Source organism: Acinonyx jubatus, chromosome D1 (genome assembly GCF_027475565.1).
Source record: "Acinonyx jubatus isolate Ajub_Pintada_27869175 chromosome D1, VMU_Ajub_asm_v1.0, whole genome shotgun sequence".
Classification (NCBI taxonomy): Eukaryota; Metazoa; Chordata; class Mammalia; order Carnivora; family Felidae; genus Acinonyx; species Acinonyx jubatus.
Genome location: NC_069390.1, coordinates 101,194,563 through 101,209,749, shown reverse-complemented (window position 1 = coordinate 101,209,749; position 15,187 = coordinate 101,194,563). Strand labels below are relative to the sequence as shown.

General features: G+C 53.8%; 1 protein-coding gene across 5 annotated transcripts in view; it reads left to right on the top strand.

The window, feature by feature from the left end:
* ZBTB16 (zinc finger and BTB domain containing 16) overlaps positions 1 to 12,371 on the top strand; it is a 193,497-nt gene extending 181,126 nt beyond the window's left edge. For all 5 annotated transcript variants that reach the window (XM_027036560.2, XM_027036557.2, XM_027036558.2 and 2 more), the window contains 2 exons: positions 4,659 to 4,826; positions 6,982 to 12,371. In XM_027036560.2, the coding sequence (XP_026892361.2) occupies positions 4,659 to 4,826; positions 6,982 to 7,211 (398 nt within the window). In that variant the 3' untranslated portion in view covers positions 7,212 to 12,371. The remainder of the gene's footprint in view (positions 1 to 4,658; positions 4,827 to 6,981) is intronic.
* The last annotated feature ends 2,816 nt before the right edge of the window (positions 12,372 to 15,187 follow it).

Genomic DNA, 15,187 nt, shown 5'->3' with positions numbered 1-15,187 from the left:
GAGTGGAGATGTGAGGTCGAGTCGGCCCTCCGCCCTTCTTGGTTCGAGGTGGGCGTGCGGGCGCTTCCGCGGTGCAGGTACGTGTTCGTGGTTCTCCCCATCCCACCCTGGGGGTCTGTGGGTCCCAGTCTCTGTGTGTTCCACACAGCAGGTGCTCGTTAGAGATGCAGGCTCTTGGGTCCCACCTTCGGAAACTTTGACTTAGCGGATGTGGGTGGGATCCGAGACTCCGCGTCCTTGATATATATTCTCAAAAGACTCTGAGGCAGGTGGACCCAAAACCTATTTCGGGAAAAAAAACTACCTGTTTGGTCTCAACCATCTGCCACAGCCTCCACCCCACGACCATTCGCTCCTGAAGTCCCCCTTGGGCTCCTAAGGGAATGTTGCAGAAGTGGTCCTGCTGGCTGTACAATAACAGAAGCAAATTTTCTATCCTTAGCCCTTAACCTTGCTTAGGGGAGATGATGAGGGTTTATGAACAATGAGCCAGAGGACGGGAGAGGAAGGTGGTTGTGAGTCAGGGGGCTGGGCCCTGTGCCCCACCCTCTAGATGGACCCTGAGGGCCGAGGGGCATATCGATCCCCTAGCAAGGTAATGGGTGACTTAAATTCATTCCTTTCTCTGTGACAAAATTGGGTCTTTACTGACTGTACATGGAGAAAGGAGTGTCCCTCTCTGTGTCTGCATGTGTCTCTGCTTGTGCGTGCTCTGTCCTGGGTTTGGAGTGGGAGTGGGGGACAGGGTGGGCTGGGGACAGGGTGGACCCGGGAGACAGAGAGGCACACTCCATATCGGGGTGTATAACGGGGTGTTTGCTCATGTCTGTTGGAGGGGGTAGAAAAAGTTGTGTGCCTCAAGACAGGAAATGGTAGGACCCTCTCTCTCCTCATTCTTGGGTCTTGTCACAGCTCTGGGATTAAGTACACAGGCCAGGCCTCTCGTGGGTGGCGGGCTTTGCGAAATGAGGAAGGGGCTTTACTTATCCTGGACCGAGCAGGCCTGTCCTGCCAGTGGTGTGCATCTTCATCAAGGAGCTCCCCGCTCCCCCCAACCCCGCTCATGCTTTTTGATGCCATTCACATCAGGGGAGCATATTGCCTTCACATCACTTGATTTGCTTAGAACTATTCAGACTCGCTGGCATAGGACAAGGAGAGGTCCCATAAGGTAGGTTCCCAACAAGAAGGGCTCAGGAGGAGGGAATATCAATGAGGATTTTCTCTAGTGACTGTATAAGTATCCCCTGTGGTATAGGCACCAGCCTGTCCACACCTCCCCCACTGGGTCCCCAAGTTCAACCTTAATGAACTAAGTGGCCAGTTACCTTTCAACCACTTTGAAGCATGCTGCCGGGTCGAACCAGTGTGGGCTTCATGGGACTTGAATGGTCCCAGCCCTGTGAAGTCCACCCAGGATGTGCCCTGCTCTTCCCTTCTGGGAGTGCAGACGTCAGAATATCACCTGCCCCTGTGTCAGTCATGCACAGATCTGTGGGGAGGGGCTATTCCAGACATAGTTTGGGAGAAGCAACTTGCTTGATCTAGGAAATAGAGCACGTGTGCTACCCACGCACACATATACACACCCATCGATTTTCACCCCGGCGAGGCCCTGTGCACACAAGCCGTATGTATACAGGCCGAGCACACCCCCACACACAATGCCTCATTAATATTCCGTTGTTCTTGGCCCCGTTGCTGCTGGGGCCGGGTGTTTAGCATCGGCAGCTGTGTTTTGTAGGTTAGTCCAGCCGCGCTCTTGGCATTGATGGATCCCTGATTCACACGGCTCATCATATAATAAACTCTCAGCTGTGCTAAAGGGAGGGGCCAGAGGAGGCGCTGGGATGGGGCCGGGCCGGTGCCAGGGAAACCACCAGGTGAGGACAGGCCGCTGGGGTCACAGATGCACTGGGCAGGCCAGAGGGGCTCTAATTAGTCTCGTTTGTCCTGCACTTAATGTCAAGCTCATTAAAGAGGGTACAGAGTTAATCAACGTGCCACAAATTGGATTTTGAGTTCTGCAGCCAGTTTTGTGTACATTTTGGCCACAGTGACACCATTAAGTCTCAGGGTGAGGGTTTTAGGCCAGGTGCTTGCCATGCTTCAAAGTGCATGTGTGTGCGTGTGTCTTTTTTTTTTTTTTCCCCCTCCGAGTTCCTCTTTACTCCTTTCCCTGGGCTGACTCTGGAGATTTCCTATTCAAACTCATTTAACATGTGATCCACTTCATAATTAAATTCATAAAAATCTGATCAAACAAACCTCTCTGCCTTAACCCTTTGTTTTTTGAACTCTCAGGGCCCCCCTCTGGAGGGGAAGGGCACAGGCGGTGGCTCTCTGCCCCCCGCCTCCCCCGGCCGGATGGCTGCCGATGTACGTTTTAATTACCGGGCTCTCGCTGAAGTCTCACGTGGCCCTTGCTTTATTTATTTATTTATATCTTAATGAGGATACTGAATCCTTGATTAAAGTCGTTACCGTTGCCAATTCGGCAAGGAGGGGAAGTCGGATGTCAGACGGTGGGGGGTGGCTGTGTGTGCAGGCGTCTGCACGGGGAGAGGGGCACACGGGCACAGGCCCGCACAGACTGACCCTCAGCCCCACAGACACGCGCCTAATTAGGACCAGCGTGTGCACGGACCTCCGCTCCCTTTGGGTTTGGTGGGGCTGGCGGTCAGGGCCCGGGTGGTCTGCACAAGCCTGGCAGCCAGAGGGCAGGCAGGTGCCGAGAACCCCAGGATTCAGTCCGGCCCCGGATCTGCACGTACCTCTGAGCCAGGGCTGGGCCCCGTAGGTCGGGAGGAATTCGTGTCGAGGGACGGCTCTGCTATTGCGCCTTCTCCTGTCCGACGCCTCGTGGGAGCGCTCCCACCCTACCCCTCCGTGACTTCTTGTGGGGAGAGAGCCTGCAGTGAGCAGACCCCAGCATCCACTCCCCACAGAGCCCTAAAAACCCTTCAGAACCATCAGAAGAGATGAGAATTTATGTGGGCACAGGGGCCTGCGTTGGAGAGGGGGGAGGTTGGGTTGGCGGCCTGAGGAGGAGAGAGACAAGAGAGTAAAATATCATTTTAAAGAGGAAGTGAAGGCACAGGCATGCGAGTCTATAACGAGGAGGACAATTTATGCCCAGGCACGAGTGCGGTTTGACATGGGGATAATGAAAAAACGTAGGTCATTGTGGATGACTTAAACCTTCAGCAGCTGAAGAAAATGTATGAAATGCAGAGGACATTACACGGTTGGCAGGCTCGCGCATCTGCAGAGGGACAAGTGAAATACAGTGGGCCATTCTTTACCATAAACTGTGGTTGTTGGAGATGCAGCCCAGAGAAATTGTAATTACAGTGACAAGACGAATCAGCGATATTTAAATATTCATGAACAAAGTCTGGGGTGATCAATCTATCTTTATTGTCTGTGCCTTCACTCCTGTAATAAATAAGTAGCTGAAGTCCTCACCTTTCAGCCCCCGAAGCCCCCGCGTTGGGTGGTTCAAAGAAAGTGATGGTGGATCCCCACACCCCGGCTTCTCACCCTTCGGAGGACTGAGGAGTGGGAAGCACAGGAAGGGAGGCTGATTGGGCACTGATTCCAGGCCATGGACGACAGCTCTCCCCGCTGGGTGGAGGGAGCCGGTAACAACTTCATCTACCCCCCAGTTCCCGAGCGCCTGCTCTGGGCGTCCCAGTGCTACGTGCCGAGGCAACGGGGATGCATGAGACCCCCTTCTTACCCTGGAGGGGCTTCCACTCTAGAGGCACCGAGGGCATGACAGGAGACACACGGTACAGCGTGTCACTTAGCGGTCTGATGAGTATCGCGTGTCCACACTCTGGGAACGAGATCTGAATCCCGACTCAGCTGCTTACAAGCTGTTTGACCTTAGAGACCATCTATCTCTCAGCCTCTCGTTCTTCTCCTCTGTACAGTGAGAATCCTGTGTTTCTTGCTAAAATGACAAAATGCTAGACATTTCTTCTCTTTTGGGACAGAAGAAAGAGAGTGACTCAATTTGCCTGGAGGGCGGGGGGTGGCTACAGGGAATCTTCCACACCACGGTGATGTGTGAGCCGGGCTTTGAAGGATGACTAGGAGTTTGCTGGGCAGAAACGAAGAAATCAAGCAGAGAGCATAGCTGCTGAAACTAAGGAGGAGGGAGAGAGCAGAAAGCATTTGGACGGGGTGGGGGGTGGGCAGTGTGATCTAGTTGTTTCTCAGATTGGAGGGGTTTTTTTGAGGAGGGGGGAGTCAGTCAGGCTAACATGGCTTTTGCCCCTGACCTACAGGAAAGGAAGAGAAGGGAGCCTGAGGAGCTGGGGGACAAGGTTTCAAAGCCCACAGGTCTGCTTTCCCTTTGTGGGGGCCTGCTTTCTGGGGATTGCTGTTCATCCCTGAACCAAATGGGCTCTCTCTTCCTGAGACTGGCCCTTGACCCATGGGCAACCGAGGGGCCACAGTAAAGTATGGACCTCTGTGAACACACTGTTCACATTGGGAGCTGGAGGGGGGGGGGGGCCGGGTCTTTCCATGGTCTTTGGAGAATGGGGGTGAATGCAGGCAGTCTCCTCTTCCTGGTGTACTGAATGTGGCTTGTGGTCTCCTAAAGAGGGGGAGAGGCAAGGCCTTGATCCAGCCCCTTGTCCCCACAGGCGACCATCCCTACGAGTGTGAGTTCTGTGGCAGCTGCTTCCGGGACGAGAGCACGCTCAAGAGCCACAAACGCATCCACACGGGCGAGAAACCCTATGAGTGCAATGGCTGTGGCAAGAAGTTCAGCCTCAAGCACCAGCTGGAGACGCACTATAGGGTGCATACAGGTACTGAAGACCGGTGAGGGCACCTGAGCTGGGGCAGGGACCTGGGTGAGGGGTAAGGGGCAGGTGGCTCTCCAGGGCAGCCCGGGCGAGGATGGTCCAAGACTTACCCCAAGACTGGAACGTGACTCTGGTGAAGGTTAGCACGATGGCCCAGGTGCCACCGCCCGGGGTCAAGGCCGAGGCAGACATTGCTAATTGATCATGGCACGCTTTCCAGGGGCCCAGACTGGCCTTCCAGGCAGCCATGCCAACGGCTTGCAGTTTGTGCGTCCTGATTTGGGGTCAAGTTGGCCTGCTTACTGAAAAGTAGAAGCTGGGATGGTTTCTTGTTACTGGGGGTTAGAGTAAGAACTGGGGGGTGGGCACGGAGTCTGGTTAGGATGAGAGCTGAGACACTGTTGGGTTGAGTTCTTCTCAGAGATCAGAGGGGCAGGTGTATTTACTAACCCCTCTTCATGTATAACGTTGTAGCATTTCACAGGGCTTTCACATTCCTTTTTATGCAAGAGAAATGTGATCAGAGGGTGGGGTCTGAGGACAGAACGAGTAGACATGGCCATGGTGTCCAGAATTGCCAGATTCGGGGCAGTGGAAGGCTGGAGCTGGCCTGCAGTGGCCCGTGAAAGCCCATCTTGCCCATCTCTTCCCAAGTGCAGTGACATCACCTCAGTTGCTTAAAAGCAGCCGGGGTCAGAGTAGTCCCAACATGGCCATGGGCGACTGCTACAGAATCGGGCCTTTTTGGAGAGCCAGTTGTTAACTGCTTCCCAGCAGCACATTGCAGGTTGGGGGGACGGTGGGTATTCAGAAGGACCTCCCATGAGGATATGAGGCGTAGTGGAAGCTAGTGGAATCTGGTAAACTTGAAGCCTCCTCTGATCAGGGGAAGCAGCCGTCTTGACCAGAAGACGGTGGGGAGAGGTGACTGAGGGGTGACTGAGGACAGGTTGTGCTGGCCGAGGGGAGAGTATGCTTCCATGGGAGGTGGGGGGATAAAGGAGGCAACAAGGAGAGGATGTGTGGTGTCATAGCTGTGTGTTCTTGCCTCCAGCCTGGGCCATAAGGAAAGCCTCAGGTGGGGTGCTTGCTGCTGACAGCTAGAGTCCCTCCCGGTATTTTCCAGAGCCCTGGGGCTTCCTTAGCCCCCTGCTGGGGATGTGACCTGGCGAGCCGATCATTAAATGCATTGGTGGTGACTATTGTAAATAGCAGGTCGATAGTTAGATCACTTTGGCTGTTCATTACTTCATTATTTGCTGGGGCCTCTGCACAGAGGAGTATTGATAGCGAGATGGCTGGCCAGTTAATTACTGTATCGAAACAAGGTTCCCTCACACCCTCTGCTCAGCTCCAGGGGACTCTTAACTGGGAGGAAGCTGGGCAGCAGCTAGGGTGTGGCAGGACACTCCCAGGCTCTCTGTCCCTCACTGCTCTCTAGCCTCCCTGGGAAGGCAGGGTCCAGGGCACCTGCTTGTAGCCTTAGAGGAGTAGGCATCCCAAATGGAACACATTTGAAGGAAAGGATTCCCTCATTTTCATCCCCCTCCTCCCTACCAGCTGTAGCCTCAAAACGACTCTATCCCCATGTTCCCCTAGAAGGAATATCCCGAAGGACTTTCAGGGCCTCACTGTCCCTTCTCTAGACCCCCATATCCTTTCTTCGGAAGGTAAGATTCTGGGCCTTTGGGAGGGTTACATAGAATGAGGCAGGGCTAAGGGTGTGCTTGGCTAAGAGGGCAGCCCCTTGCTACGTGTGGCTGCTGAAATGAGGAACCACGGAGTCCCTCTGAGCCACTGAGCATGTAGTTCCAGAGGCACTAGCCACGCTTCAGGTGCTCAGTAGCTCTCTGTGGCTAATGGCTACCATATTGGATGGTGTATCCACGCTTCAGGTGCTGAGTAGTTCCGTGTGGCCAGGGGCAACCATACTGGATGGTGCCTCCGTGCTTCAGGTGCTCAGTAGCTCTTTGTGGCCAGTGGCTACTGTATTGGATGGTGCATCTGTCATCGTGGAAAGTTCTAGTGGGAGGTGCTAAACTAGAGGGGCCCAAGTCTCCAGAGAGCCTGGGGGTGGAGCGAGGGCCCAGAGCAGCCCTGGCGAGACCCTCACAGCCCTCTCCCTGTGTCCTGGCTCTCTCCTGCCCTCCCCCCACAGGTGAGAAGCCCTTTGAGTGTAAGCTGTGCCACCAGCGCTCCCGGGACTACTCGGCCATGATTAAGCACCTGCGCACGCACAACGGCGCCTCCCCCTACCAGTGCACCATCTGCACGGAATACTGCCCCAGCCTCTCCTCTATGCAGAAGCACATGAAGGGCCACAAGCCCGAGGAGATCCCGCCCGACTGGAGGATAGAGAAGACTTACCTCTACCTGTGCTACGTGTGAGGCAAGACGGCGGCAGTGGCGGGGGAGCGGGCAGCCGGGAGAGAAGAGTTAGGGCAGGATGAAGTCGAGGAAGGACTGTGGAAAAAAAAGAAAGAAAAAGACAAAAAAAAAAAAAAAGGAAATAGAAAAAAAGAAAAAAAGAGAGAGAAGAAAAAGGAAACCTGATAGCTGTCTGGCCTCGGACTCTCTCTGGGGCTCCAAGTGACCTGGATACCCCGCCACCACCCCTCTCTGGCGGCCTCTGTCCCTCCTCCCTGGCTGGAGGTTGGCTTCATTTTCTTGGGTTGGGGTGAGCATGGTTTGTTTAGCTCACTTGGTGGTATATTTTTCTCTTCCCTCCACCCAGACCCTCCTTTTGCATCCAGAAGTGGAGGCTAGGGAGGGGGTGAGGGGTGCTGTGGTCAGAGCCAAACAATCTTTGCCTGTCGCCCTCAGAGGGAGGGGGCCCGCAGGTGGTGGGGCTGGGTTGGGTCACAGTCACTAGTCGATGGTCACATGGCAGCTCTGGGGGCAGAGTAGAGTGGGAGGGGCTCTCCTTCCCTCCCACCACTCAGTTCATTTGTTGCCCCCCACCCTCCAGCTCTGCCACTTGGGGTGTCCCCTCAAGGTGTTCAGCAGCCTCATGGCTCTTGCCCGTCCCCCAGCTCCTTGCTCCCTGCCTCCAAGAGGCCCCTCCCAAGTGCAGGGGTGCCCAGCCCCTCATGCATCAGGCAGCGCCTTCCCTCCTGGCTTAGCTCCCTAGCTGGGAAGCTGCATTGGACTCCACAGCCCCCTCACCCCACCCTCCGCTTTCTGAGAACACAAAATAAATGGAGTACCCCACCCTAGTCAAGCCCTGTCATGAGCGAGGTTCCTGCTGAGCTGCTTTCGCTTCCAAAATGGGAAAACATAACTAACCCTATACCGTCCCACCAAGCAAACCAACACCAATCCCTACCACCCCTATTTCAGGCCCTAGGAGAAGGCGTCCGTGAAAGGGCTCATTGTCCGAGGGAAGGATGTGCCCAGATGTGTCCTACACCTGGAGAAGGGGACGCCCTACCCAGGGATTGGGCTAGCTGGTTGGGGGTGGGGACCCCAGCCCTGGTCCAGAGAGCAGCACAGAGTTCCTGGCTCTCAGGGCAACCCCCCCCTCCCCCCAGCAAGTTCCCAGGGAGGAGGAAGGAGAGGAGGAAGAGGAGTAGAAAGCGCTTTGGCCCTTATGTAAATGTTTTGCTTCTTTTCTGTGTCCCCTGTTCCCCTGTTAGCACATTGTACTTGAATTACCTCAGTTTTTTGTGACCTCATGAGCTTTTTTAACCCCTGTATCTCTTTTTTGGTTGGGGGTTGGAGGAATGGGGAGGACGTTCTTTTCTGTTTCTTGTATAAATTAATAGTTGGTTTAGTAGACTTCAGCTGGCCACGGCCCTTTGCCATCCCAGCTGGACAGAGCTGGACGGAAGGAGTGGAGTACTCAGGATCAGGACGTGAGAGCCCGGGGTCAGCAGAAGGTGGGCGAAAGGGAGGGTGTGTCAGGGGCACTCTGGAGTCACCGTTGGCTCTGCCCAGGGCCTCCCAGAGTCCTCTGTACCCAGCAAGGGTTCAGCCTAAAACACTCTGGAGAAGATCCTACCTTTCTTAGAATTTGCTGGGTCCTTTGGGCCTGGGGGCCTGTATTATTCAGATCCCTGCAACCGTGTGGCCCCGCCTCTGTGTGCGTTATCATTGCCAAAATGGGTCTCTTTTGCAGGGCTGGCGTGGGGATGAGCCGGCCTCTGTTTTGTTGCGTTAGGGTGGGGGTGTTGTTTTTCTAAAAGCTACCTCTTATGTTCCTCCAGTTCTTTTGTTCCCTTGCTGCCTCCCTTTCTGCTGCTCTGTTTCCCTCCTTCCCCCCAACCTCCTCCCCCTGAATTTTGGAAAGCACGTTTGCAATATTTGGTTCGCTTTGGGATGGGCCCTCCGTTTCATCTCATGCTTTATTTGTAAGAGTTGTGTTTGTTTGTTTGTTTTCTTTTTTTTCCTTTCCTTTCTCTCTCTGAGAAAGTTGTGGCTGCGTTTTTATCTTAGGGTTTTAAAAGTGGTTTTGGGGAAGTGGTTTTGGGGAGAAGGGTTGTGAGGGCTCTAGGGAAGTCGGAGGGATGGGTGCTGCTGTGACCACCCCCCTGTCCCTCGGCCCCGTCCCTCCTGCTCTCCCCTGCAATCCTGCCCACCAAATTTGAAGGCCTTAAAAATTGTGTGTGGGGGGGATCGGAACTTGGGGGGACCGTGTCACTAGACTGTCGGTCGGGGATGGTCAGGTAGGGAGGATGCTCTTTTGCAGTTGTAATAATGACTTAGTGCTTTGGAAAGGACAAAAAAAGTTGAACTATGTGACTAGAGCAGTTGTCGTGTTGATAATGTGAAAAGAGGCAAATCATCTGGGGGAGGGGCGGTCTGTAAGAAATGTTTATGCACTATGCTTCCTCCCCCAGCCTGGGAAGAAGGGGGTCTGTAACCCCCCGAAAACAATATTTTAACAGCAAGATCTCTTGCAACTTCGGTGGGGAAGGAAAAAAAAAAAAAAAGAAACTATTCCATAGACGTAGCTGACACCTCTCACTCGCCCCCACCCTTCCCACGCAGCCTGGGTCTCCTGCCCTGTTCATAAAAGCTGAGAGGGTTGAGCTAATATTTACAAATTGTAATATTTTTGTAATGTTTGTTAGTTCCTTCGTCAGTTCTACAGGACCTTGCCCTTTTTTCCTTTTGTAATGTGAATAGGAAAGAAAAAAGACAAAAAAAAAAAAAAAAATCCACCACCGCCACCACCAAAATACCCCTCTGTGTGTGCGTGTGCGCGCGTGTGCTTTTTGTGTGTGGTTGTGTGTTCAGTCACGCAGTATTGTTGTAATCTGGTGTTGCAGCATCGGATGGTACTAAGTGAGCACCTGTCTGCCCCCCACCGTCCCTGAGGGACCCTAGCAGGGAAATGAGGACAGAGGGTCAGGATGGGTGGTTTCTGAAGGATACTGAATGGGAGACCCCCGTGTTGGCTTTGCTCTCCCCTCCTCCCCGACGAAGCCTCGACACCCGGATAGAGTCCATCATGCCTCTTTGCTAGGTTCCTACTCACAAAGATGAAGTAATTCTGACCTTGCCAAGGCCTTCTTTGCCAGGCCTAAGGGCCAAGGCGAAGGTCGAAAATTATCTGGAGTCTTCAGATGTGTCTGAATAAAGGGGGCTGGGGAGACTAGGAGGGCAGAGGGTACTGTCTCCCCGGGTGAGAGCTGAGTGTTACTTCCCTCTCCTTTCTGCCATCTGGCCCCTTGGCCACCTGCTGCCTTTAGCTGTGTTACCGCTGACGACCCTCCCTGCCACTGCCTTACCCAGCATTAGCGAAACTTCTCCAGCCGGGAAAGTCCGAGCTGCTTAATGGTCCCTTTCTAGTGTTCAGCTCCTACAGGCGTGTCCCTTAATGCTTTTGGTGACATTTACCCATCACGTGCTCTTTCCCTATTCACTCCTTCACTCATTCAAAGCATTAAAATCCTATGTGTATATAGGATAGACAAATATATAGATATATATATATATAGCAAGAGAGAGATATAAAATAGTAAATATCATTGCTGCTTTGGGCTGCTTTGGGAGGAGGCCACGGATATGGGGAAGGTAGATCTGGGGTGCAGGGGTGGGTAGGGAGGCTGGGGACCCCAGTGATTCAGTACAATCCAGGGATGCAATGCGGGCTTGTTTAGTCTTTGTGCCTGAACGTTTCTCCATGTGTAGAAAAAAAACACAATATTTGCTGCAATTTTTCACAAGTGTATGGTACCTTTCTGGATGCTGTTGGTACGGCCGGCTGCAGGGGTGAGCAGTGGTGGGGCAGCCTTTGGACTGTCCAGTGAGGGTGGCGGGCAGGACAAGATTTGTGGAGAGTCCCCTGCAAGTCCAGTAAGAGTGAAAGCTGGGGCACCACGTGTTAGAAAAGCAGAGAAAGATCAGACTCTGTTCATTTTTCCTGGGCCTCTGTCCTATCTTTTTCCCTCTTCCATCTGGTTTCCTCCTTCCTGGAGCTTCATGGCAGCACTTCCTTGGACGTTTCAGTAGGAGGGAAGAAAGCCAGACTGACCCTGCTCCGTGGCGCTCATGGGTGGAGGAGAAGGCAGAGCCAGCCGGGAGAGGGTGCAAGAGAGACCAGGGAGGTTGGGTCAGGGGAAGAGGGTGGGGAGAGAGGGGTGCGGGCCTCGCAGGCCTGTCGGCTGCCGGCCCTGCCTTCCTGGGTCCTTGACGGCCCACTTTGCAGACAGGGTACCAGCCTCCTGGTGTGTGTCATAGAATTTGTTCACGTAGTGTTATGCATGATCTTTGTGAGGTTACAAAGCCGTGGTGGTGCACCATGACATCCAACCCATATATATAAAGATAAATATATATATATATGTATGTAAATTATAGCACTGGGGGCCCCCGCTGCCCTGCTGGACCAAGCAAAACTAAGCCTTTTGGTTTGGGTATTATGTTTCGTTTTGTTACTTGTTTGTTTTTGTGGCTTGTCTTCTGTGGTGACAGCACAAGTGCCAGTCCTATTGCTCTGTATTACAGAATTCGTGTTTTTAATTAATTGACGTTCTAGTTCATGTCTACCTCAGCACCTCCTCTTAGCCTAATTTTAGGAGGCTGCCCAATTTTGTTTCTTCAATTTTACCGGTTACTTTTTTTTTTTTTTTTTTGTACAAATCTCTCTCTCCCCGCCCTCCCTCCCCCTCCCCCTTCCCCCCTCCCCCCTTGCCCCTGCCCAGCCCCAGCCCTGCTTGCCAGTCCCTCTGTGGTCTAGTCCCCATGTCACCCAATGTCAGTGCGGTCCTGGTCGCAGCTTTCCGCATCTGCCTTCGTTCCGTGTAGATTGATGCGTTTCTTTGTAATTTCAGTGTTTCTGACAAGATTTAAAAAGGAAAAAAAAAAAAAAAAGAAAAAAAATGAATTTACTGCTGCAGGTTTTTTTTCTCTCTCCATGTGTCACTAAGTGAAGTTTGTGCCTTCTATAGCAAAGAGAATATTTTTTACATCCTACTAACAGTAGATTTTTTTGTAGTGAACATTTTTTGTATTTTTATTTATAAGTCTCATAAGAAAAATAGCAATGTTCAGTTGTATACCTTGAATCTGCAGTTAGAAGAGAATAAAGTTAATTCAGTTGTCTCTGGCTTGAAGTGTCCCCTTTTTAAAAAAAAAAAAAAAAGAAGAAAGCTGCTTTGTTTTTTCTGACGTTTCTGGGGTGGGTAACGCTGGAGGAACTGAGATTTCTGGCTGGGGATGGGGGAAGAGAAAGTTCTGGTGTATTTCTGCGGCCTTTTATGCCATATTTTCCAAGGCACATGCCCACTTTGCAATGTATTTTTCTAACACTTTTTCTTTTAAAGATAGCATTAAATACACTATCGTTTGATCCTGGGAACAATGTCTGGAGTCAACACCATAGACGTTCACGCAGTAGCTCAGATCAGTTACTGCTGTGAGCTCTGGGAATTCAGTGGGGACAGGACGGAACCCCTGTCCTCGAGGAGCAGACATCCCAGTGAGCCACAGAGCCGGAACCCTCTTGCTTGTGTTAACCAGCTCAGGATCACGCAGCTGCTGAGGAGCCAAGCTGGAACCCGCATCCGGGTCTCCTGATGCCGAATCAAGGTTTGCTTTTTCCCAGGACTCCACAGGCAGGGCCCCCTCCTGTCTGGTCTTCGTTAGAGACGTTGTCAACTTCTCCCTGTCATTTCTCAAGAAGCTTCCACGCAGTTTAAGTTTCCTGGGTGTGTGGCAGCCATGCGGCGTGGAGGGAGGAGATGGGAACAGGGGAGCAGGTGGGAGCTGGGGTGCGGACCCAACATCCCCACTGACAGAATAAGGCATTCGCACAAAACTCCCATGGGGACAACTGCCTCTTGGGTCCTCTCCCTATCCCCGGGCCCAGGTTTCTCCTCCAGGTTTTTCTTCCTTCCTCTGCCTGGGGATGGCAGCATTGCCCCGGTTGTCTAGAGTGGTTAGATCAGCCTCACCAAATCCTAGGTGCCCTGGTTCAGCACCTCTGCTGGAGGTGGTCCTACCTGTCTGGCTCCATCCAAAATAATCTGTTCCTACTGGGGGGACACAGAGTCCCCACATGGGGTATGAAACTAGGGCCAAGCCTCAGGGGCCACCTGACCCCCTCCACACACTGCACCCTGCCCGGAAGGCTTGGCTCTTTGCCCCACCTGCCTGCTCTGGGCCTGGACTGGGAGGGGCGCCTTTCAACTCTGCGAGGCCCAAGGGCTGCATTACCCGGTTGCCAGCAGAGAACCACCTGGAAGCACACTTACCTGGGACGACCCGATGACCCCGGAGGAGGAAGGGACCCCGTAGGGCAAGCTGCGCCCCTTTACCACTTGGCTCTCTGCTTCTCTCCTTGTTTCTCTGCTCTGCCCTTCCGTCATTCTCTCCCATCGTCTCTCTATACTCCTCTAACCTTGTCTTCTCGCATTATTTATTTTTTTTTTGAGGTTTCTCCTGGCTTTTTGTCTCTCTGTCCCAAGTTCTTTTTCCTCTCCCCACATTGCTCATCTTGGAAAACAGCCCTTGGCCAAAAATATATTTGGTTTGATTTTGAGCGTCTGTGGGCCGCGCCCCCCCCCCCCCGACCCCGTTCCTCCGCGTGCGTCCCTTTCTTCTCTGGGTCCCCTCTCTGAGGTCCCCCAGGCCTCCCGCCCCTCCCCCACGTCCCTCCCCCTCGGGCCTCAGCTTTCTCTTGACAGATGGGAGGGCAACGAGCACTCCCTCTTTAAAACAACATTTAATGCCGTTTTCTGTTCTTGGACATCAAAGCTGGGGCTTAGGCGCTGCGCTGGGGTCGCTGTGGTGTGGGCTCTGGGGGAGAGGAGGTAAGTGAATAGGGCTGGGCTGAATGGGCTTTGTGTGGCCGCTGGGGTCTGCCTGCTTTACATGCTCTTTGACCCAGATATGATCTCATGGAGAGAAAGGGGCCCTGGCCCGGCCAGCCTGAGAACGCTCTGGGGCCTGACTCAGTCCCCACCCTCCCGCCCCTGCCAGCCTGGCCCCGCTGCCCTCTGCCCTGGCCTGCAGCAGCGGGCCGCCTCCTCCAGGACGGCGCTGGCCATGGGGCGCTCTGCTGGGGTCAGGAGAGGGGCCAGGCAGCCCAGGGAGGGGCTGCGTCCCTCCCGAATGTGTTTCCAAGTCCACGAGGTGGGAGCCCCCGACGCACAGGCAGCGTCCCTGCCCGGCTGAGGCCGCTCCTGTTTGGGTGGGCACTTGGGTCACATCATCGCCGCCTTTAACAGCTGTCTTTGCAGCTCTGAGGGGCTGTTCTCCCCCCGCTTAAGGTGGGAGAGTGGAGGCCCAGAGCCGGGGAGGCTTGCTGAAGACTCAGGCACGTTGTGGCAGGTGAGAAGAGGCAGATGGCAGGCCAAGTGCGAAGCCGTCTGTGTCCAGCTCTCCCCACCCGGCTGCCTGGGGAGCCCCTGGCTCCGCCCACCAGGAAGGGGAGAGGGCAGAGGAGGACGGACCCCAGGTGCTCTGCCTCCCTCTGCTCCTTCCTCTGTGCTGATGTGTGGCAGCCCGGAGGGATTTTCCAAAAATGCAGAGAGCATCCTGTCACTCCTGTGATTAAAGTCCCTGGTGGGGACTCTTAGGGTGGAATTCAGACTCCTTAACAAGGCTTAACAGACCCTCAGTGAGCCCCTGTGCTCACCACCCCAGCCCTGTCTCGGGATGACCCCCACATTCTGCGGCTGCCCTCTACTCTCTGCTCCAGATGCCTGGACCACAGGTGGTTCCTGGAAGACACTAAGCTGCGTTCCCCTCTGGGCCTTTGCACATGCTGTTTCCTCTTCGGGAACTGTACTGCCACACGTCCCCCTCCCTTCAGTCTGGCTCTCTCATTGTCTCATTGTCAACGTCTCTGCTGAAACCCTACCAATTCAGGAAGCCTTCCCTGGTCCCACTCTATGGGACCATTTGTCATAGCACAC